The 26,188-nt window shown below is 37.3% G+C and overlaps 1 protein-coding gene across 5 annotated transcripts in view; it reads right to left on the bottom strand.

The window, feature by feature from the left end:
• The window catches only part of PTPRM (protein tyrosine phosphatase receptor type M), a 475,841-nt gene that overhangs the window by 128,476 nt on the left and 321,177 nt on the right, over nucleotides 1-26,188 (bottom strand). For 4 of the 5 annotated variants that reach the window (XM_031052840.2, XM_031052841.2, XM_031052842.2 and 1 more), the window contains exon 14: nucleotides 25,520-25,652. In XM_031052840.2, coding sequence (XP_030908700.1) covers nucleotides 25,520-25,652 — 133 coding nt within the window. Of the gene's footprint in view, nucleotides 1-18,709; nucleotides 18,740-25,519; nucleotides 25,653-26,188 lie in introns of all 5 variants that reach the window. The other variant, XM_013130096.3, reaches the window with a different exon arrangement.

Below are 26,188 nucleotides of genomic sequence, written 5' to 3'. Positions count from 1 at the left end.
GTTACTGTAAGTAAATGCCATTAACACAGTGGAGTGTAGGAAAAGACCTATTTCTGCAGAATAAACATTTTAAATAAACTACCCAAAGGTTCTGCCATGGTCTGGAGCTCCACATTGACACTCACAGAGGTGGGTAGGTTTCAGCTGCAGCAGTCACAGGATCATTAGGGTTGGAAGGGACCTCTGGAGATCATCCAGTCCAATCCCCTGCCAAGGCAGGGCCACCTAGAGCAGGTTACACAGGAACACATCCTGGTGTGTTTGGAATTTCTCCAGCTCTAACCATTCTCAGAGATCTCAACTTGGTCAAGGGATGCCTATGCTATTTTCAGGCTGTGTAGGCAAGAAACAACTCCTTGGCTACAATCACAGCACATAAGCAAAGCCTAATAAATAACTATTGCTATTTTAGACAAGTCAAAGAGATCTTTTTCATAAAGCAGCTTCTGTACATTTTTTTTTCCATCATATATGTCCTTGTAGTTCATAATAGAACAGATGGAAAGTATTCTGCTCCTTGCTTTTTACTTGCTAATAGGACAGGTGTTCACTGTGGTATTACATAAGTTCATGAAACATTATAAATTGATTTATTTTGGAGTTCTCTTCTTTTTGTTATACATCTGCTGACATCCAAACCCACAATAAAATACTGCCTTAAAAATTCAGCTTCCACTTGGCTGACATAAAAATACAAACGTATTTGATGTGAAAATACCATTTGCGCAACTAGTCTTCAAACAATTACATGTTTTTCAAGCAAAAGAAAAAATAACCTCTGTGAAAACATACTGCAGCCTTACCACATCACCAAGTGTTGTGAATGTCTGCAAAGTAAAGTAAGGTGTTTAGCAAACAAAAACGATATGAAATGAGGACTAAGTATAGCTGGACGATGAGATACAGCCACCTGACTTTGGAAATAGCCTTTTAAGTGCCAACTCTATAATAAAAGTAAATATCAGGTGAATATGAATTCACTGACAGTTACTGAGAGAAAAACAGTTGGTGTCAAAACAAACCAGTCCTACAAAACTGCCACAGTAGGCTGCTTTTCTTATTAACTTGTTCTAGCTGGATTCAGCTTTTCTGCAATTTAACATGTCTTTTCAGAAAGATGGTCTGTTTCTTTGCTAAAAGTAACCTACTGAAGAGCTAGCTGAATGTGAGGTTCGTTCGCAGTTCTGATTTGTTTGTCTTAGATCTGTTTGGCATAATTGCATATGTGAGAGTAATCATTAAATGCCTGAAATAGTGCTTCATCTATTTGAATAGAGCAAAAAAGAAGAACCTTCATAAATAATAGGGAAGTACAGTATTGATAGTCAAGAATTCTCTGTCCCTGGAGTCAATACACTTATATTTGGATGAAGATTGAGCATTGAATATAAGAACTGCAGCATGTGCAAGCCACACATACATTAAAAATGAACAGCTGAAGGCCGAGGGACACATTTGGCTCAAACACTTTTTTATGTGAATAGCAGACTGAGATACAGAATGCTGCTTCTAGCTTCGCCTCTGATGTTCTTTGTGAAACACCATTCTTTTTAAAATCCTCAATGGAATTTGTTCCAGAAATGCAAGCTTTTATATTGCTACATCAAATTCTGGAAGCTGATTCATCTATCACACTTTCAACCTTATTATCATGTGTAACTAAGTAATGATATGAAAAAATGCATTTTCTGAAAATGAACATCATCTTCAACTGCAGAATCACTGAAAAGACTACAGTATAGTGCTCTTTGCTTTCTTATGGCTGTAAGGTTATTTATTTGGGAACTACTCATCCTTCTTGCTCTTCATTAAGTCATTTGCCACCTGAAAATATCACAAGATGATTTTATACCATTACTGTTCCATGTCAACATGAAAATGTCATTTCCTTTAGCAGTCTCATACTGCCCAGAAATAAGAAAAAAGATTTAGAGGCCTGGTTCATATAGAGTATCAGTATTCGCTGGCACATTTCTGGCAGAATTTGCTGCAAAATTATGGGTTGGTTTAATGCTACGGAATAGAAAAATGGCAGCTGCTGCTGCTACAATAAAGGGTAGCAAAAATTCCAGCTGTGGATATGCAATCCCTCTTTGAATGTAATACAAAAAGTGATATTTCCTATGACTAAATGCAATGTGCAACTTTGGCTTGTTTCTCTCTAATCTCGTGTTTTCAGCTACTTAACTTTCTTCAGGATTGAAAAAAACAGATGCTCAATGCACCACTCCCACAAACAAAAGTATCCATGGAATAATTAATGAAAGCTGTGTAATTTCTTTTTTCTATTTGTGAATCAACCCATAATTTCAATCTCTTCTGATTTCTGTATAAACATTTATTTTTAGCTTCAGAGATGAAGAGCTGACAGGCTTGGTAAAGACACATTCAAAAGAAATAAGGCACAGGAAAATTTTAATAGCTATTAGATATAAGCGTAAAAATGCCATCTGTATATAAACTCCAAGATGCATATAGGAAATAAAAAATGCAGCTGACATGTTGAAATGTCTATATTTCACTGTCAAATTAGCTACTGTAGGAAATTTTCCAATATTTGTAATAAGAGCTATGACACTGTCTTGTAGTGCAGCTGACTAGATGGTGAAGGAAACAACATTGTCCTGTTTCCTTAGATATATAAAGGCAGAGTGCCGTAACATAATTACTTGTTGCATTATATTATGGACTAAACCGCTGAGATCTGCAAGTTCAAATCTGGGCCATCCTGAAGCTTCTGTGGACCTCTGCCACAGGTCCTTCTGTGGACCTCTGCTTGCAGTATCACAGCAAGCCACAACAGTGACAGTTCTCAGGTTCCTGCTGTACCCACCTCCACTTCAGCAATAGGAGGGTGACTGCCTGGCACAGTGTTGTGACCAGGTGCATGGGTACTGGGTCAAAGAGAAGGATCTCAGTTACTTTTCTTCCCATCGCATACTTTTGCTGCTGTGTCACCAGCAATTTGCAGTCCAAGTGGTACCAGCTAATTACTTCTCTGGTCAAATGATATTTGTGGATGTTCCATGTGGGAAATTTGTCAGCACCTGAAGCACCGTAGCTGAGGATTTTCAATGCTTTTCCTTCTACTGAAAGTCCTGCCTCAGCCTCACAGCTATTTTCCCTCTCTGTATTGACTTCCAGTACATTTGTTTTCCTCAGCTGTTCTTCTTCAGGGCACATTTCTTCCTTGATAAAGCTCATGGCCCAGGAGTGCTCATTAACCCTAGCAGCCAGGTGTATGACAACTTCATCCTGACTCTCAGGAGACACTGAGAATGATCATCCCAATGCACAGGGGTTTGGTTTTCTAGCAGATCCAAGTTAACCAACATACTCAAGAAACTGGCATGTACTCAAGAAACAGCATCCACCTATCCTGCAATGGAGTTCCTGCAGGAGCAATTCAGTGGCCGAGGATGCACCAGCCTTCCAGGAGGTGTCAGGATGTCAGCAGGATGACATGGTGCATTGACTGTTACCAGTTCATAGCCATTTGCCTCATTACTTCCATCTGGTGTCTATGGCTGCTTCAATTGTCTCCTGCAGTAAAGCTAGTAAGCTGTAAATGCCTTATGTTTTAAGACTTATAACAAGCAGAATTAACCCCCCTGATGCACTCCAGCACAGGCTTTCAATTTTTTTTTTGCAAAAAGTTGTGTTGCATTACAAGACAGCAATGTGAAGAGCTGAATGGCTTGCTTTGCTTTTCAAAGACCATTAATGCAGACATTGCCTGATCTAAAAGGAGTATGAACAAGAGGAAGGGGAAAGCTTGTTCAAAGACGAGGTCATGGCAAGCCATGTGCTCTTCTGCAGTAAAACTTTATAGCTTAAACCCACAAAAAGCCCATTTCAGAATGGGAGAGTGAACATAACCCACACAGCATTACTTCTGCAATAACTTGCAATAATGATGATACCAGAGAAAGTCACAAGGCTAAATGAACCCCCTTAATTTTGAAAGGTGGTGCACACAGATTATCATCAAAATATTGACAACTAGATATTAGTAAGACTTCACATCAAAAAAGTCTCAAATTCTCTTCTTCAAACCTTGATAAAAAGCCACAGCTCAAAATCAACAAAAGTAAAAGACTCAGAGGCACTAACTTATTTACTAGTTCTTGGGAGAAAAAACTGAGGAGGTTTATTGTGTGGTGCACATGTGCATGCACACCCACAGAGTTTAAGATTACAGCTAGCACAGGGGAAAGAGGTATGAAATACCTGACATTAGTACTCTGGCACTTCATTTCCTTCACTTCAGATACATCCTCAGATGATATAAAAATAGGCTAGCATTACTTTCTGACATGACTAAGGATCTTTAGTTTTGATCTACATACAACTGCATTAATAATAGATTAAGGGTTGCTATCAAAGCATGATCACATGCTCCAGAAGGAAGAAACTACAAAGTATAGCTGTCAAATCACTCTTACTAACTAAAGCAAGGGCAAACTAAATGCATCTGAACTTCTAGGACATTTGCTGGTCTATCTTCAACATTTCATTCCCGAGTAATGACTTCCATGCCAATGACACAAACTAGCATTCTCCTTCTTACTGACCTTGGGCAGACAAGGAAAGAAAAGACTTTTTTCTTTAAAGGTGACAGTATCATTATGGGACAGAATGCAATAAAACAACAGCCTGCAGAGAGTATGAGGAACCATGGCATTAACATTTTAGTAGCTGATACCTAAGAAGTAGTATGGGTCATATTTAGTATTCCAATCCGGTTTCTCAAGGATTACTCAATACTGACTGGATGATGCCACTTCAAAATGGTGTAACTCTGAAGAAGGATTTAGCTATTTCTTGTTTCCTTGTAACTATAACATCCTCTTAAATACACAGCCTAGTCTGTTTGGCCTGTAAATGCTTTTGTCCTGTAGCTGCTTTGGTTTACTGTCTGGTAAGCATCTGGCAGCAAAACAAGGAATAAAAACAATTACACCCCATCACTGTCTTTCATCAGAAAGACAAAGACATTCTACCAGAGTGTAGTGTAACATCCGCAAAGAAGACATTTCTCAACACCAAACAGAAACCAACACACAGAAGTTACTAAAATGACAATGAATGACTAATATGCATGGAAATCCTTTTTGTCAGAAACAGACAAGATCTGCAAGAGTATTTATGGAGAAGATTCCAGAAGGAAAATCCTAGATCACAGGTACGGTGGAGGCTAACAAAATATTGGGAAGATGAAGATAGGCCAATTTAGTTTTTAGCTTTTGGTGACTAATCAGTAGTATGAACTGGGACAGTGAAATTTCCTGCTGTGTTTTCACTCCTGGATAATCACTCCAGTATATACACCTTTCTGGGCTCCCAGACAATGAAAGGCAGAGCAATTTTTCATTCACAGCAAATTCACAAGTACCAAATAACACCATTAGCTTCTTATGGGATTTTACAACTCTTGGGACCACCATACTTCCTCACCCATATTAAAGGACACTGAGAAAGAGAACTAACTTGACTATAAAAGTCTAGATTCTCCATGATTAATCAAATGCAAGAGATACATTATGAAAATCCAACACTATAGATTTAGCACAGATTTTCATTAGACTCTGAGTCTGGCAAGACGCAGCAGGAAAAAACAGGCTTCCAAGAATGTCCACAAAAGGAAAACAAACCCAGTATTAAAAAGGAAGAATCATGTGACCTAAACTTTAACCTGTTGTCAATATTTTTAACCCAAGAGGCAATAATGTAGTGATTGGAAACACCTGCAAGAGATTAAGTGATGCTCAAACACCACTGCTCAGATGAATCTGTTTACAACAAAATATGAAAATACTGACAAATTTGATGGGATATTAATGGATGAGCACCTGAGCACTAGGACCACACTAGGCATTTCTTGTATTGCTAAAAAGCAGTGTAGGTTAGAAAGAAAGGGAAAATAATTTTTAATATTTGGATCCCATATGAAGGATGTGCATTCCGCACTAAATAATCAGAATGGCAGTTATATGCATAGCTGGAAGTGAAAGATGTGATTAACCAAGAGTAGCATATCTTGCAGTGCTCATAGTGGACAGTAACCTTTCATTTATTGTTGAGGTTAATTTCCCTTTCTAAGGGTCGCTAACTTGATCTTATTTGCTTGATTTAACTGTTGATCTTCTTTAATCATAGCAAAAAACCATTTCAAGTAATGCGCATCTGAATTCAGCTAATTTAATCATATGACCTTTTCCATCTTATTTTCACCCTATGGCTACCTGACTTCTAATCAGACAATAAATGATTAGACTCTAAGTGGTATAGTATGCTCAGTTATTTTATTTATGCATTTCTAAAAATGAAGAGATGCTAAATAATTGTATTATTCTGGTTTACTGTTTCCATACCTTTATCCAAGGAACCTACTATTGCAGTATCTGGGCTTTAACTAATGACTGTGTTTTGTTTTATTTTATTTGTTTTGTCAAAAGAGTAATCCACATTCCCGGGAGTTCAAGCAGTAAAGCTCTGATGCTGATTATTCCTACTGTGGGAAAGGAGAAGAAGCTCTGCAGCCACTGAAGTGTCAAAGCAGCTAGTGTCAGAGAAAACACTTTACACCTCCCTTGGTGCTTTTGCACAGGCTACTCATAAGACAACATGTGTTTCTGCAAGTATATGTATATGGCTAATCCTGCCTTAGCTGGTGATATCTCAGTCTCTGATTTTAAGGTACTAGTGTTCCAACAACATGTATTTTCAGGCAGTGGTGGCTTCCTATTTAGAAATACAAAGATCAAATTTTCTCAAATACAAGTGATGATAAAGGAAGCATGAAGTACTCTGCCTCTCTGATTATCAGACCTCCAGCAGCCCTGAAACCACTGCTCTGCAGCAGTTAATGGCAATCAAAATTTAACTAATGTGAAGAATATGGCACCCAAAGGTTTAAGAACCTTCATCAGAAAGCTGGTGGCAGAAACCAGACCTCTTCATTCACATGCTCTTCCCATAACCTATTTGGAAGCTTATTTAAAAACCAATTTCTATTATTAGATTTTTATGCTAGGAAGATTCTACAAAAAAGAAGTGAACATAGGATTTCTGAAAGGATAATTTCAAAGAGCTGCAAAGTTATCGTCCATTCTGGTATGAAAGGTTTCAGAGATGTATTAAAATTAAAAAACCTCCAGAAACTGTGGAGAAATTGTAGCCACACAAAGACAGACTTTCACTGAATGGCCAAGTTTTTATCTGCCACCACAGCTCCATCACTCAGCAGCTAATTTGTCTTCTATTGCATAGCAATATTTAGAAGTAATCAAAACCTGCTTTAATCAGCTATTACTGGGATCTGAGAGAGGGCAATAATGTTGCCTTGCCAGAACTATATCTCTCTTTAATAGCAAAATGTATAACTGGGCTACAGATAATTTTCAGAAGTCAGTATGCAGGACAAAAAAAAATGACCCTTATGAAATAAAATCCACATTCTACCCATGTCTGCCTTGCAGCTTTACATATTTATATGAAACACAGTAAACCAATTAATTCATTACACAGCACAAGACAGTGATTTATTAGTTGTGCTGTGAAAAAATCTGGAGACTCTCAAATTTTAGTCTCATGTAGTTAGGTTTTGCAGCATCCTAGCAATTCTGTCTAGGTGAAAACAGCATCTGACTCCATGCAGAACACATTGCTCTATTCATTAGGCAGAGAAAAGATGGATCCCTATTCTTTAACCTTTAATTAGTACTTAGCTACATTATGCACGCTGAGGGCAAGATTAGCCATAAATGCTTCCAGGGGCACTGTACACTTACTAGTAACCTTTGCACGTAGAAAGTATGTATTTCACCCAGAGTCAGCAAGTAGAAAAATATGTAGCAGAGGGGGTTGGACAGCATATAATTAAACTCACTTTGCGTATTAGGTGAGCGACTAAAGTAGAAATCATTACTCTCTGTCTGCAAAGCAACTCCCAAGGTTGTTGCATGCAGAACCACAGAGTACATGTCTTGCAATACCAGGTATATGCTGCATACAACAAGTGAATAATATGCTTTTTGTTATGGCAGGACGAAGGCATCCAAATACAGGACCAGATTCTGCAAGGTGCTGAAGACAATGGGAATTGAGGGCATTCAGCACTTAAATGAATTCACACAGCAGGGTATCAGAATGGTGTTTGTTTTAGATATTTTACACAGTCAAATTTAAGTGTTTATGCTGAGTTTGTTTTACTCATTTGATGTTGGGTTTATCATTCCAAGGTGTTAAAGCAGTGAAGCTTTCCACTATCTAGTCAAATTACCAGATGTAAATATGACATTTTCTTTAAGGATGATTTTAGGGAGCATGCTGATTTCATTACATTATATGGTGAGGGAAAGTTATATTTATAATCTTAAAAATCTCAACTCATACAAAGCAATCACACCCCAAACAACAAAAACAGTATGTTCTACTGAATCTTTCTGTGTTTTTTTTTTTCATGCATATGTCAGCCCTCTGTAAATCTGTATACATCACTATGGACCCATACTATCTTGAGTTATGAATAATTTTTGTGAACAGTGCTTTCTACTTCTGGACTCCATGTAATTGAAAAGTCAGCTAATAAAAGTGCTTAGAAATGAATTTATTTCAGGTATGCTATAACAACCATAATCAGCTATAAATCCTTTTGCCCTATTTGCATTTACCAAATTTGCCTTAATTATACTTCTGCCTAATTATGAATCTCAGTCTAGAGGGGAACTTACAAGAAGCAATGATGCAGAAGGCAGAGGACAGTTTATTCCACTTCATGGATTTACAACTTTCTACTCTTGCAAACTGTTTGGAACAGACTCTATTTGTGAGGTCATTAACATGTAAACAGTGTCACACTGAAGACGCATGACAATGACCTACCATGCTAATGAAAAGTGATACTGAGTTTACTAATTCAGATAAGGGTACACAGATTGCCTTTTCTCTAAAGCGCAAAGGCCTGTCACAGAAATAAATGCACGGTCCTTGTTGCAATTAATTTGAATCTTGTTCTTTTAAAGCTTTACTTGTAGATTTAATTAAAGCTTTCATGCAGCACACACTTTCAGAAAGTATCTATGTTTAATGGCTTTTTCTCCTAAATTAAAGGAGTGAAGGTTATGATTCAAACAACAGCAATCATAAAATGAAATGCTATTCTCAATACAGTAAGCATTACCTTGTTTTGACATAAGTAAATACACAATATTGTAGCTATTGATATTATTATAATTAATGTTATATTGCAACTTCCATGATGACATCATTTTCAGTCGCTTAAAATAATTTTATTCTTCTTTGAATGTAAAATATTGCAGGCTAAATTTCACCATGGAGGTGAATATTTTTAAAGCCAAAATTTTTTATTAAAATTATTTTTTTAATGAGAAAGAATGAGAAAACCAGCAATCCCCTACGGAAAAAAAATCTCATGTAGACATATAACTCAGTCTTTTCTTAATTTTACTGTGTTAAATATTCCCACAGAGTAAGTCTATCTAAGAAATATCACTTTAGTAGATATCAAGTATAAAAAGAATTAGAAAACAGATTTCAGAGTAACAGAAGAATATTCTGATGCTCTCAGATTTGCCTTTCCTTCCCTTCTACAGGTTCTGAGGAGAGAGATGGTAGGACGTGGAACAAAACCAATGACTAGGCAGCCTGCCTAGTCTCAAATGAAAAAGCAAAGTATAGAGAATGAAAACAGAGCAATTTTAAGGAAGTTGTTTTCAGGACAGGACAGACCTATAGTAGCTGGGGGGTCAGGGGGGTGGGAAGGAGGAGAAGGGGAGAAAAAGGGGCTAAAGGAAAGGAGAAGTAAGTAAAAGGAGGAGCAGAGCAAGAGAGATGAAAAAAGGAAATGGTCAGTAGGATAACAAGGCAGGCTTGAGAGCTGGGCACACACATTAGTGATGAAAGAGAAAAAGAAACTAGAAGGAAGACATAAACAGCAGGATCAAAGTTGTAAGATAAAACCCTTTGTGGACCAAGAACTGGACAAGACACTTCTATGAATGTACTCCTAACTCAAAATAGGTTTACAGGGCTTCAGGTTCCAGCAAAAGGCAGCTGAAACTTCAGTAACCTACTGAGCAAGAGGAATAGATCAGCTTTTACTGGGAGTCTGTATCAGGACTCAACATGCAAACAATGTACCTAATTTTTTAGTTATTTTTTTAAAGCATACAGTCTACTAACATCCTTATGTGTTTCTCTTCTTACTTTAAAATATCTTCTCTAATCTTAATTTGGAAGATATTAAAATGCAGACATGACTCTTCCCTATTTGGTAAGCAGAAACTAAAGTTCTACTGCCAGTAACACCTGGATGTTACAGCTAAGGAATAGGGCCTTATACTATCAAGTTTCATAAACATTACAATCTTACCATGAAAACCTCAGTAAATTCAAAACCTTTAATATTTCATCTGCTTTTGAAAATACACTGTAAGCCATGAATCTAGTAGTCCTTTTGAAGTGACACTTCCATAGACAGTTACTAAATAGAACCATAAACTACAAGATATATTCCACTATACCTAAAGCACAATCCAATACACATCTTTAAGCAAACTATCTACCTAGCACACCTAAATCAGTATTTGCTGCAGTCAATAGACATGCATTATCATACTCAGTATGAACATGTTGGCCAACTCCATACTGGAAGATCTACTTTTCGCCTCTGACATCACCACGCAGGTGGAAAGTATACTATCACTATAAAATGGGCAGTAAAGGAGTGGCATAATTCCCCTAAATCAGATGATCCTCTCATTCATATACAGCTGTGAAATGCACAGGTTAAGTGGATGCTTTGCTTTCCTTTTGCTTCAGACAAGCGAGAGATGCCTCTGGTAGCTCTTATATCTTCATGACCAGGGAATGAGAAAGGAGGAGAGAACCTAACTCCCTCTGCAGGTGAACAGAGTACAATTTAGTTACCCCTAGACATTTTGTTCTGTGTCTCACCAAGGGATCTCAGATCAAATGCTTAAGTGGTCCAGCTGCTAGAAGACAAAAAACACATGTGCTTCACCAGCTCAGTACTCCTAGGAGCAAATAGTTTATGACACAAGCCCTACAAAACTCTTCTCTGCTCCAACTGCTAGCTCTTCATTTGGATCACTGCTGCTTTCTGGTTGGCACAGGAACTGACTTCTGACAGTCCCACAGATTTCTCTCTGTAGCGTACACTAAAAGCTACAGCCCAATAATAATATTAACAACAATAATAAAATGTTTCTTGAACACTTGTAAGTGAAATAAACCCATGATTCTAATATCTATCATAAGCCTTGTAAAAGATTTTCTTCTGCAACAGGGTCTCTGGGACTAATAAAATGCCAGGCTTTGCAGGATTTATAAGCACACAGCACTGTCCATTCCTCCGTTTCCTTGCTTGATTAGTGTTTGCGAGGCTCAATTTCCCAGCTGATGCAATCTTCCTACCTACATTTTACATGTGGGCTATTGCTGCGAATTTCAAGGAACCCTGATCAGATAGAATCCTTTCACAGACTCTCACAGTGGAGGCAGAGGGCTTGAATGACCAAGAGGGGCAGAAGAAAGCAACTGAGGAACGATCCCTTACGCTCTCATCACAGAGTTAGGTAATTTATTGCAGCAGAACAATGACCAAGAAAAATGACAGAAAGAAAATTTGGAAATGAATGATGATTTTGGTCAGCTAGACAATACAGAAAGCAAATGGCCACTGTTCTTCCCTCCAGGGATCTGGCAGTCTAGACCTTAAGGGAGCTCAAGGAATACTGCAGATAAGAATGGAAATGAACAGGAGCTGAAAGGAGACAAGATTAGAACATTTTCATTGTGAAATTAAGAGTGAACACTGACAGATGCTGCCTTGAGGTGGATTATCATTAACCTGGCCATAAACCCTGTAGACAGGCTCAGAAAAGGCATTTCAGCTGAAGCATCTCCCATGGGATTCAGGGGTCAGAGAAAAGATTACAGATAAGAAGCTCAAACAAAACCATAATCAGTCAATAGAAGTTATTGCAATGCTACTGACTAAAACTCCTCAGTGCCCTCTCCTGACTTCACTCAAGGGACACAAACATCTCTTCACAGTTCTTATCTGTATCACAGAAGTCATTAAGCCTGTGGTTTACTGGAGCAAAGATGTCTGGCTAAATTCTACCCATTTTTCTTCAAGCATTTTTTCTACTGCTTGTCCTCCTTGAGTCCAGGGGAGATACAATGCAACATTCACCTTATTCATTGCAGTCCCAACTTTTACAGACATCTTCTGTTGATCAGTTCAATATTTCATTAAACCATTTTGAAAACCATCACTTCAATCTTGTAGAAAAAATACAGGCCTTTAGCAACATAAATTCTGAAGTGAGTTTTAATCTGAATATACAGTATAACTTCTTTACTGTTAACACAATTACAGTCACACAAAGTGTGATAGCAAGTTTGGGGTTCAGAGAAAATAAATTTCCAATGCCATTACTCCTCTTGTACAATAAATACTAATACTAAAATAAGGAAAGGTTCTGTTTTCTATATGAAGATTCAAAATCATTGAATCTGAAGTCAGTTTTCAGCTACCCATGTATACAGAAATGCAAATTCAGAGTAAAAAACACATGAATTGCATCTTTTCCTGAGGTAGAAGTCTTAAACGAAGTTACTGAAAATGATTACCTTACACCCTCTTTGAAGCTATAATTCAACAAGGATGGTAGATAATGGCAAAATCTCAGTGCCTAGAATGACGACTCTTGACAGTAAGCATGGCTTATTTGGGAATGAAATTTTTTAGGAAGCTACAATGTCACAAGCTAACTGAGGAATAATTCAATTCACAATTTTATAGAGAAGACAGTCCACCCTGGTAAACTCCTAATATTAACTGAACAAGACTCAGTACAGGACAGAAATACTCAAATACAAAGGTAACTTCTTTAATACACATAACTACCCCTATGCTCTCTTCCCATCCCAAATGTATGTATTATGTCTTAGTGTTATATATAATAAAGGTAGGCTATCAGGCTTATCCTACAAGAGTATATAGAATCCATGATTTCTAAAAGCAATTTCAGTATCCAATTCAAAACTCTGTATATTAGTTAGAAAAGCAAGACAAAGCTTTTATTAACATGGAAGGAATGAAGACCCCTCTAGATTGAATAAGTATTTATTTTTCCTACATTTACATTGGTTCCTACACTAAGTGTCTGGTACCTTCACAAAACAAGCAGTGTAAACTGAAACTACCCCTTTAAGGACAGAAAAATCTCCAAATGCCAGCTTATCTGCAAACTTATTGCCTGACACTGAGGGACCAAGGACAGTAACTGAGTGTGATTGTGTGACCATCATAGCAATCAACCACTTCTGATACTTCACCTCACTCTCTCTGTAGTACCCATTTACTTTAAAAAGACCAAACTTGCAGCACATTACAGATTACTGTTTTTCACTCAACGCACTGGGCTAACATGGTTTTAAAAATTCTGTGTAACTTCAGAAATTACTATGGATCTTCTGCATGTAGGTATTGTAAAAGTAACTTGGAGTGAGTAACTAAACATGCCCAGGAAAGGTGAACTAAAGCAGAGCTATTTCTCCACATGAATGACCTGATCTCTGTTGCACCTCAAGAAATCTATTTCACATAGTCAGATCACTGCCTTGGGGGACTCACGCATGTCAGAAAGAGTCAGTATAATAAAAATAATAATAAAATAATAATAAAAAAGTATTTATTTACTGGTGGTCTGAGTATTCAGAATTATATATATTTTTTTTTCAACAGAGTAGTGGGAATGTAAGTCTTAGCTGTAAAATAATGCAATCAGATCTAAAAGAAACAGAAGATCCAAAAAGAATCAGTGTATCAATGACTTCAGGCATATTTTTAAAAATTATGTGGTGCATTTTAATTAAAAACAACATTCTAATTATAGAATCATAGAATCACAGAATAGTTAGGGTTGGAAAGGACCTTAAGATCATCTAGTTCCAACCTCCCTGCCATGGGCAGGGACACCTCACACTAAACCATATCACCCAAGGCTTCATCCAACCTGGCCTTGAACACTGCCAGAGATGGAGCATTCACAACCTAATTCTGAGATTGCTTTGTATCCCCACATGAAAGCTAGATATTGTACCACTGTACTGAAAGCATAAGGCACACAGCCCACAAATGTATTTTTTCAGTCATGGAAATTTTGTAAAATACCCTCCGTGCTATTTTCAGCACTGTGTATTATCCAAAGATTTCAATGTTGGCGTCCTAGGCTTTGCCAGATGCAACAAAACTCACAGGGTAGCCCCAAATCATTTAGGTCTAGCTTACAAGACAGAATTACATAAATTCATGTTTATTTTGGGTTACATGATTCTATGATACAAATCTATGTATCTATGCATATTTAAAGATTCAGAAGAGATCACAGGCATAGTCTAACAGATCAAACACATCAAACAGTTCAAACATACTCATGTTTTTCTGTTCAGTGCTCTCCTCCATCTGTAATATGCAAACTGATGAGCTTTTTCTAGTTCCAGGGGCAGCTGCAGTTGAGCATACAAGATTGTTTCTCAGCTCTCTCACTGTTTTCAAATTGATACAGAAGTTTTAAACACAATGACTGCATATTTCCTGGAATTATCCAGAAATCACTGTTTAGAGTTTTGACACCACTGATGTTTTGGAAATTTTATTGACTTTGATTATTTGGGTCATTTTGTAGATTTGCTAACCTCTGCCTTCTGCCATAAGTACTTGATCAGTCACAATGACGCTGGATTAATGAACCACAAATAAAGTTTCTGCACAGAGCTCCACAAGCCAGCGTTGAAAATCTGTTAGCAAAGCAACAGACGCATAGATAACTAAACTGAGAACAGACTCTCAGGCTCCTAAGCTCAAGTCAGATACACAAGACAAGTGTACTTCAACTGGGCCCCAAACTATCAAATTCTCATGAAAAGAAGGGTACGTTTTTAATCATTTTTATATGAAAAAGCTTGATGTTTGTAGAATTAATTTTGTTATAGGAGGAATTTTGTCCATTTTTGAATAACATGCAAAATAGCAGGCAACAGGATCTCTAACCCTATATAGTCCATTTTAGTAATGTTCCAACATTGTATTAGGCTTCTGAATTGAGATTTCCATATAGACAACAAACCTGTCATAACTTCTGTCATAAACTTCTCTCATAAGTCACCCAATTAAATAATTAGTATGGGACAGACAATATCAGATTTCATCTGATCTGTTAAGATCTCAACATAATTACTATTTTATCAGAATACTGGCAATATGTGTCTCCTATTTCCCTACTTCTACTTTCACAAGTTGAAGTGACTTGTGAAAAGGCACAGAAATAGAACAACATTATGCACCTAACTGCTGTGCAGCACTATTGTTGTATAAGTATTTAATTTCAATAATAATCAGAACATACCATTTCGATATCAAGTTCAAACTGAGGTACAATATCGAAAGCTACCTTCACAACTTTGTATTTTAATTGGGCATGCCTCCTACTCATTGCAATGCATTGAAGCCTTTTCTTCAAAGCAATTTATTATAGCTACAATCTGTAACTATCTGCCCCAGATTTTGGGGTAAACTGGATTCCCCAAATTCTCCATCAGGTGCCAGTGTCTTGAATAAACTCAGATGGTCCAAGCACTCACTTTGCTTCTCTGATGCTTGAATTTGCATGCATCTACCTGTTAGGTCCTGATTAATGATTTCCAAGGCAGAACCTTTCTCAAAATGAAAATCTCAAATACAAAAGTTAATGACCATCGGTCAGCACGGTGGTGCTCATTGTCACCTGAACAACAGGCTTATCTAGTTCATTTAACCATAATTACACAATAAACTACTAATGTACTTTTCCCTCTCTGGTCTTTGTTGAATGGGTTTTGCCCATCAGAAAACATGTCAGGAGAAAGCACTCATACCAGTGCTGGCTGCCATGCTGAGAACACCTAGTCATTACAAGTGTCTCTAATGACACCATCTCTATTCTTCATTTTTCTCACCTGAAATTGACTACAAAGTCAAAAGACCTGCTGCAGAGTTAATGAGCATTATTACTTTTGCTCTAATCTTAAGAACAAAAGAACTCACAGAGGACTAACTATGGCCAGACAGAAAAAAAACCCCATAAAATCTGCTGCCTGACTGAGGTGAAAGGTAAAAAATACACCAGTTCTCAGGAAAGTAAGAGTGGGAGAAAAGATGCTGGCAAAGGCACTTAAACCCATTAAAAAGAAGTATAATTCTCAACAGCAATACTCAACTCCTTTTCTGTAATGTCTCTTGACTGGCTAACTGGTAAGCACAAGATAAAATGGAAATAAGTCTCTGCCAAATCTGCACAGCTGTAGGCTCACCTCTGATGATTCATCAGCAGCTCTAGGAACTGCCAACTTTTTCTTTTTTAATTTTAATTTAGGATGGATCTAGAAGTGGCAGAGATAGCAGTCTACTAGGGAAAAGGAGCCCACAGCACATAAGGAAAGCAGCACACAAGACAATAGTGACTATTTCAGTGCATAGATGCCTGCTTGGATGTTACAGCTTGCATTTACAATGACTAATCAGCAAATCTGAATATGATACTCAATATAGAAGTGGTAAATTAGCAGTGGCAGAGTACTTCAAATTATGTTGCTGAAAATATAGAACATTTTATAACTGGTACCAACTTCCTCAGCTAAAAATAAAACTGTAATAAATTCTGCATTCATCTAAGATTTCCACCAATTTCAGTGAAATTGTGTGGTGCATAAACAGGTGGAGAATTTGGTCCAAAATATTTCCTCCTAAGGGAGGCCAATCTTGTCTGCTCTTTCCAGGGCTTGTTCTTCCCTTCTTTTGCCAGACAGGGAGCAAAACAATACAGAGTTAAGATCACAGAATTTCTTTTGGAAGTGTTTATGTACCCAAACTACAAAGTCACACAATTTGCATCACACTAACAAAAAGACAGATCTTTTATTGAAGCCACTGTGAAAGTATTTCAAATAATCAAGAGAAGCCCTACTCCATCAACTATTTACAGTCTCTATGATTGCAAAACTCAAGACAAAACCTGTCTATAAAAACATTTCAAATCACATATTTTCCATTGTCGCTGAAAATGACAGAAAGATAGAATCCAATTTCTTTGAATAATGAAATGGTGTTTCATTTAATGTTTGAGGGTTTTTATTCTATTTTAAATATTAATTTAAGTATATTTACTTATTACAACTTACTACATTATACTCTTTTGACATTATAAAGAACTACATTTAAATGGTCCCAGATGGGTTATTTTTTTCCTTTTAAGGCCTATTTCATGGAAATATGGTCTTTTCATCACGGGAACAGAAATTTTGAAATACTGTATCTGTGGAAGAGAATTTTTTTCTGACCTTCGCATTAATACAGTGCTTTAAAGAACACTTTAAAAAAATTGCACTATAAGTGTCAAATAATGTAATATGAATTCTGAATTACTAAATAAATGAGTAGTTTTAATGTATTCAGAATCTTAGGGAATTTCAGCTAAGAGGTTTAAATTTTAGTTGCTCTAATTCATTTCAAGCATGTCTCTGCTTACCAAGTTTTCAGGTTAGAAAACATCTACTAATTTTCCGTAAGTTCTATAAATTAATGCTTGATGCTTTTTCAAAATATTCATTGAAAAAAAAAAATTTAATTTGAAGGGCAGCTAGAAAGGAATAAAAATTTACTGAAATTTGTTCCTTTCAAGAGCATGGAACTACCATATGGACCTGAAAACTTGTACTACAATCTGCCTCATGCAAGCAACACCCCATCTTCTTTAAGTATATAAAAATATCTCCTAGTTTCCCACCACTTTTAAATCTGAGCTTTAAAAAACACAGGTATCTACTGGACAGCTGATTTTTCTAGTTGCCAACAAGATTAAGCTTAGATGAATCACATTTTGTGACTAAGACCCCTAATATTTAGCTAATCCAAAGCTATCATGTACTCTTTGTACCTGGAAAGTGAGAAAAGCCTCAGAAAGGGAATTGCTAAATTCACAGAAGAACCTGTCTCATTCATCACCTGCTGACAGCATGGAATGAAACAAAGGCTTTGGGTAAATAAAGAGTCATATAATGGTATTACTAAGAACTGTATCAAAATGAATCGTTATTACTTAACTGAAAGTTATGCTTCATCTTGCCCTCACTTTTTAGTGCTCTCTCCTTTGAAATTCGCTCCAGTAATGGCAACTCATAATGCTTATGAATGATCATTATTCATGAACAAGTAATAATATGTACACAGCAACAAATGTAAATGCTTGTACATGTCTAACCAATGCTATATTTTTCACAGAACAGATGAGAAAGAAATCACTAAATATATTCTAAATATAGCTACTTAGGCATGAAAATTTCTCACAGACATGGTAGTGATATTTATACTCACTACATTTTGATTAAGAAAATTAATTACATAATGATATTCATAGGACTCTAATGCACAGCAAGAGGTACAAAAAACTTCTATAAATCTTAATATTTCATTACAATACTGACCATGTTGTTTTTGTTTTTGCTAAAACTTTTATAAAGTTTGTTTTTATAAAGGAACTTTCAAGATTGCATTCACTACTTATGCATGAAACAACATGGCAGAAAGTGTGTGTCTGATGACAAAGAAATTACTTACAGGTAGTAAGTGTAGGAGTGATAGCTTCTTCTGCCATGATGGTGGAAGGATTAGGCAGTGGTGGGAAAGATGAAATGGAAGGAAAGAAAAGCCAAATATTAATGTATGAAAAATCAAGATGAAACTGAGACCAGAACTGGTGACACAAATGAAAGGTAGCAAGAATGCATATCTGAGCATATCATGCAGCGTCTGGAGCAGACAGATGACATATCCAATCTCCATAAAACATTAAGTAATACAATATATAATGCATGTTCAAATCGAACGAACTTAAAGTAAACCCACTGTCTAAGTAATGTGATGTATTTAATGCTCATTTATCTCTGCATACAAACACTCCCAACTGAAGTGATAAAACACTTCCAATTACACCTCAACAGGACCCCACATGCAGTACTGTGATCAGCTCTAGGGCCTGCAGCACAAGGAGGTGGACCTGCTCAAGCGAGTACAGAGAAGGGCCACAAAGATAATCAGAGGGCTGGAGCACCTCTCAGTGTTGAGAGAGTTGAGCTTGTTCAGCCTGGAGAAGAGAAGACTCTGGGGACATCCAGCACCACATCTTAAGAAGTATGGACCCAGCCAGTCTTTCCTGCATCATCTCTTGCACAGCCTGATCCTCCACCCAGACATGGTTTGCATAAGCACAAAGTACAGAAGCCCTCAAGCTACACTGTTCTGCTTTACATCTCTCTCTCCCTCACTTACAAGCCCACTACAAGCAGAACTGCAACCCTCCAAAAGGGGCAAGTTCCAACCCAAATGAATTCCGTATATCGACTGCAATTAAAAAGAGGCTGGAGATTTTAAAACATATCTGAGCATAACGTCAAGTAGCATTCACATGTTGGTAAGATAAAAGACTGAAAGTAATATTGTAATTATTACAGCACATACGTACAGCCCTTTGACTACAGAGGAAACATGTAAACAGGCCTTGCAAAGGACTATAACTAACGTTAACTTGCCTCTAGCTACATGCTTCAGGCATCTCTTTGAAAACTAGGCTTTCATCAAATTTTCTCTCTCATCTTCTTTGTGTGAAGATGCTGTTAGAAATATTTCCCAGTTTTTATTCCCATTTTTCTGGTGCAAACAGTATTGTTCAAACACAAGAGGCTAGATACCTAATATATAATCATATGGCACATCTGCAAAAAGGCGCACCTGTTAAGGGTTGAGTTTTAAAAGATATCTAAGAATAGAGTAATGGGAAAGATGCAAAACAGTTACACGCTTCTTCTACCAGCACATATACCCCATGGCCTTCAGTAAGGAGAATCAGGTCCTATCAAAGCAAATCAACTTACCTGCTCTATTAGCAAGGGGTTGTTTTCTGGTTCAGTTATAATTATATCCCCCCCACCCTTCTTCTCACAATAACTCGTTCTCTCACTTTCATTTATTATCTCATAACACTGCCAACATTGTTTCTTGCCATATGTTGCCATGACAGAGATTTAATGTAATTAGTACAAATGTTCTCATACTTCTAAAAGATGTGTAATAATTTGAGAAACAACAATAAATATAATTTATGGGTGGAGCACTGCTGGTACTTATACGCAGAATTCTGCCAAATATGTTATAGAGATAAATTATTCCTTATGAAAAAAATGTTGAAAATCCAGGAGCTTTAATCTGTGTAAATGCCCCATTAAAAATTTGTATGAGATGAGCAAAATTAAGTCTCAAGATCCAGTTATTTTTATATTGTTACAGTTGTGAGATTTTCCATATGAAAATCCTTAAAAAAGAGGACTGTGTTTTTGGACTCTCAAGAATACCTGACACCAAATAAAAACAGGTAAAAAGAATAAATTAAAATCCTACAGAAACAGTAAGTTGCAGACTTCCAAGTCCTCTGGCCACATGCAAAATCACCATTCATCATTTAAAAAGATCTAACTTTTTAAAGAAACATGGACAAGTTCCATTTTACTTACTCCATAATGTGTACAAACTTTCTCTCTATGTATGAAATGTCTTTTTCTCTTAAACAGGGTGACCCAAAAACTTTGGACAAACTTTGCCAAATTTTCTTCTGTGAGTGGCTTTTCAGGCACATCCCACTAGAAAGGTTGTCTTATGCCAATGAACTATTTCTGTGTATAGGGATAATATAAAGCACTTTTATATCCTTCAGTACCGAAGACAAATAAATTTCATAAGTATCACTTGTACAACAAGGCCCTGCTATGAAATTTATCAAAACCAACCCAACTGGCTGCAGGAGGACTGTACCACTTAAAGGGTAAACTTTAAGAACTGTGTAATTACTGCAGTGATTCCTTTCATTCTCTCTCTTTTGCAGTTAGCCTAGAGGGAACAAGAGGTTCAGGGGTAGCACTGAGAGAAGATTGTAGCTTTCCTTTAGCCCTGTTATCTCCAATTTCTATCCTAACTGCTCTAAATTGTTGGCAAAGGTGTATAACTGAACAGCTTGATTTGCAATCAGGGAATGGGACCAGTGTATTCCCAGACCAGCTCCACTGAGTGCAAAAGCCTACCTTATCCTTCTGAGAACTAGGGTCTCAGAGTTAAACAGATGCCACAATTACACATATTAGAATCTACTGGAAGGCTCAGGCACAGAGATGGCTGAAAACAGAAACTAAAGATAGGCAAAAGAAGAGAACCTTTTCTCATAGAGAAATGCAGTGATCAGAAGAGCTTTAGTCTACAACTGAAGCAGAAGCCAGTATAATTAAATTTTAATAACTGCTTCCTTACTTCGCTCCCACTGCAGCAGCAAGATGGTAGCCCTGAGAGAAACAGCTTCCTCAAAAACATAAATACTACCAAGTGAACCTTGAACTAACAAATCTAATTTCTCGACTTCTGCATATTTTTTAAATTTAGCTGAAATAGAATATATATTTAAAAGAAAAAAAAAAAGAGAAAAGAGTAAAGCAGTAAGGTTCTGATTTTTCCCAAGTCTTGATTTAATTGCTATTGCTTTCTCAAAGGTTGTGGGAACATTTTCACCTCTCTACTTTAAGTTGACCAAAAGGTGAACTTACTTGCTGCATTTTATTTTTTATTTTTATAAAGTCCTATGCAGGTGTATCAAAGACTGGCAGAGATCAAGGACCTTGCCTGACATTTAATATTCAGGATCAGATCCAAAATCCACTTTACTGTGGAGTAATATTGTGGTAACACATGCATTGGTTTCCACTGATTTTGTGTGACCTCCCATGGGAGAGATTCAGTACACAGCTGAGGAGAGGAAAGCCTACTGGCATTATTCTGATTTCCCAGAGAATAATCACCTCATTAATATGACCATACTGGTATCAGGAATAGCTTGCAGGTTCCTAGTCTATGTTACATGACATCTTTATGCAGGAATATGGTTGAATGGCTAAAGAAAAGATAGAACAAAACAGATAAAGAGTGCTGAACAACCAAGTGGTGAGAAAAACAGGAAAGCACTAATCACTAACAGTCTTCCACTAGCCTTCCACTGACCCAGGTGACAAGCATACAAACCTGCTTTATTTTAGTCAAAGACTGAGTGTCCACATACAAAATGTTTTAGTGTATGTGATGTTCCTACCCTCACTAGTGATTCCATACCATACACTGCGGCCACCTACGCTCTTTCTGACCCAGCTTACAATATAACTATTTCAGAATGCCACTACATAGTGTAATTAATAATAATAATGACTATTGATTTGTAGAACTTCTCTACCTACTGCTCTGATAGTTGATCATATCCAAAGCATGTCTGTACTGCACGGAAAGCTCTGTTTTGAATGTTGGTCTTGTCTATTTGGCTACTGAATTAAAAGTCAAAGAGGCTGATCTGTGCAAACCTATGATGCCTGGTATCAACCCTGCAAAGAATGGTTGCTGGATGAAATGAGGTGTCTATTAATGGATCGTATTGGACAAAGTCATGGTTATCACATACAGTAAACCCGCTTTCCAAATCTGCTGACAACAGAAAGCAATGGTTTGAAATTAATTAAGCACCGTGAAGCCCCAGAGACAGAATAAATTTAATCTACTGGTGAGATCTGGAGATCAGGTCTACAATTTCCATGAAAGAACTAATAACAGACAGTATATGCCTTGGGATATGCCTTGGGATAGAGGAGTGTGAATGGTATATTGCCGTAGCCAACTCCAAGCAAGAAAAGTTTCAGAACATGTAGACCCAGCACAGTGAAACCTTGCACTGCAGCCCAGGGAGTGTGCACATAATAATGGAGAGAGGAAAGTGGCTCCCAGGGGAAAGGTGCCACTGAATTACAAGGTGCTATTTTATTTTTCACTCTGATCTTTACTCCAGCAAAATGCCTGATAAAGTAAATGAAATAAAATGATCAAGTACAGTAGTCAAATGACACACTAGTTTGATGAGACTGTTTCACAAAGCAGCACTTAAAGTACCATAAAACTGCAAACCCACTACAGTTATAATAAGCTTGGAGAATGATCTATACATATTCTTCAAATCCATAATGTATACACCGTAACAGAACCAAGGTGAAACCATAGGGCCTCTCGGCAGCATAGTGAATAAATGCACCAATAATAAACTATTAAATACTTGGTTCATCTTTTACTTAAGTCATGAGTATAATTGTATTCAGGACCTTCTATGCTACAGCATCTGCTTTAGAGGTCTGGGACACAATATACCAATCTCCTGAAACACTCATTAAAGCCTAGTCACATCCTGTTACACAGATGAACCATTCTTACTTTTTAATATTCACTTCAACTCGTTTCAGTTTGTTTTGTTCAAGGCTGCAGCATCATTCTGGGATATGTTTAAGTTATTGGTACCATTCTTTTTGCACATTGCAATGAAAATGTTTGCATTTGGTAACAGAGTTCCTGGACTCGTACTTTTAATAGTTTTATCTCTGTCAAAAGCAGATTATTCCAAACCTCAAAGAAGCTCACATAATGCACTTTTCTTCTAACAACAGAAATACTATGAATAATAATTACTGTGCTGTGGTAGACAGAAGGAATCAAGTATTCTTCTGCATTAACATGCAAACACGTAGGATGTGAGCCTTCCTGCGTCTAACAATTAGATTATCAAAGAGCTGTTCCCTAGAGAATGAAGCAGGAGCTGGTATAGCATCCATTTAGCCAAAGACCCTGACACCTTATTTACTGTGAAACTTTTTGGATCATTTTAGAATGCTTTCCCTTCACGATTAAGAAGAACTTGTCTCCCTCAGGTGAATACATTCTACCTCTGGTGCAAACACTTAAGGAGAGGCTCAGAGCTGGAAGAGAGAGAGGGATGAGTACTGGCCAGGAATTGTGAGAAGGATTGGCCAGACAATGTGAGAAGCCTTCCTCCCTGCATGACAAGTGCTGTGTCTGGCCCTAGGGAGGAGTTTGGGAGTTCAACTGTTAAAATTGAAGGTATGAATGATGCAAGAAATCAGAAGTGAGAAGAAAAAAGTACTGCAAAGTCAGAACAGATTTTAACTTGGCTACACTGTACTTTATTGAGAAGATTTCGTTACTGGGTTAATTTCATTGCCGCAGTCAGACTAACCATGGGGTAAGACTCAATCTATTCTGTATGGAAGCTTTTGAATGTTTTACCTGCCTCTTATCCTGACCTATCCCTCAGCTCTGACCACAGCTCACCTTTCTCTGCAAAGAGCCCTTCTATCTCATGGCCCAGCTTCTTTCTTCAAGGAGAGTAAAAAAGCAGCTACTTGTGTTGCCTGCCCAGAGGCACTGTCAGGCAGCTGCCTCCTTAGCTGTGCACCTCCTTTGTTCAAATTCTGGAAGAATTTCAGGCATCTCAGGGGTTTGGACTATCTCAGACCTGCCAAACTCATTAACATACAGTTAAATCACATTTCGGTGGGATGAGCGAAATCAGACCGAGATTGCTAACAAAGGAAGAATAGTGGATAATACAGAGTGCATAGCAAAGAGGTGAGGGGTTAAGGGTCAGTAGGGCAGACATGGACGAAGAATTTGTGACTCAGCCCCTTCACACAGCCCTCACATATTCCCAAAACCTATCTCTACAGCTGTTCAGGATACAATAAAAAAACTTTATTCTATTTGCTGATTAATTTCTTCCAATCTAGACTTAGCTCCTATGATCACATGGATTTTCTTCTTACCCAGGCCACCTCCCTAGCTATGAGGTATTTTTCCTTTTATTATTTTTCCTTTTACAGTGTTGAGAAAGGCAATCAGGTTTAGAAGCCTTACACTTCTAATGTTGTACTAGTTTTCAAATGTTATTCAAAACAAAACAATCTCAGTCCATGTGTGTGAACCAGCATTTGGAATCAGTCAGCAGCCTAGTAATGTTTTCATATTTTTTCAGGGAATTATATTTATGCAGGAAATGAAGACCCCATTCTTAGCACAAATTACCTTAGAACTAGTTCCGGTTTGATTGAGGATTTCTTTTACATTCAAGAATGAAAGTATATCTAATTTTCAGCTGATCTGTTGAATAGACTGGAGACTCACACTTTCAGGATAGAGATACTGTTCTATTATTAGAGTCCATCATGCAGTACTAATGCATAAAGTGCTAGAACCATTAACCTTTGGCTGTTTTTCTTCTATAACAAAGCCACAAACATTAATTCACAGAAAATGCGGTGGGATGAAACAGATACTGTGGTTTTGTGAAAACTCAACAGAGCTTTGGGGTGGGAGGGAGCAGTACTTCCTAAACTCTGAGGCAAAGGGCATGAAGGTGGCTGGACACTTTTGCCAATATCAAACTGAGAACTGCTGTAGGAGATGCTGTGATATGAATACATACATAGAAAACATCTACTAATTGCTCACCTCTTCTTCATTACCAGCACGACCCCCAGAAAAATAATGACGAACAGCAAGATGCCTGCAATCACTCCAGCAATTTTAACAGTATGGTCAGTCTGCTTCTCAGGCTCTGGGTCTGGTTTTCGAGTGGCAGCCCCTATGGAATCAGTCAAAGGAAAAAGGAGATAGAAAAAGAATAAGGATGTTATTCTTTCAATGTTTATCATTTGACCTACCGATGTCATTAGTCTTATCCAGGGCCAACAGATATCAGTGCCTGGTCTCTTAAGAAAAAAATGCTGCTTCCATATGCATTGATAAGAATATAATTCTTCATATTGTTCCATTATATTTTCTAAGAGCACAGCACAGGTGGGATACCTCTGCCAGCCCTGAACCTTTAGAAGAGCCTCTTCACAGATTCACAAATTTCTGTATTTTTATTATCTGTGCTGGCTCCCCTTTCTTTCTGCCATTTAGAAACTTGCTAACAACACAATAACCAGCCTAAGCCTTTATCCAAATTTGATTTGCTGGAACATTTTCCTCAATTATTTTTCATAAATGAAGCTGTAATTCCATAACATATTAGCTTAAACACCTGGAAAAGTGAGATAAGCTCATTTTCCATGCGTTTTACCCACAATTGTTTTTTACACAATAGACTTTTTTTTTTTTGCCTTTGGAAATCTA

This window comes from Melopsittacus undulatus, chromosome 1 (genome assembly GCF_012275295.1).
Source record: "Melopsittacus undulatus isolate bMelUnd1 chromosome 1, bMelUnd1.mat.Z, whole genome shotgun sequence".
In the NCBI taxonomy this organism is placed as follows: Eukaryota; Metazoa; Chordata; class Aves; order Psittaciformes; family Psittaculidae; genus Melopsittacus; species Melopsittacus undulatus.
The sequence above is the reverse complement of the archived record's forward strand: the minus strand, read 5'-3'. Positions and strand labels throughout refer to the sequence as shown.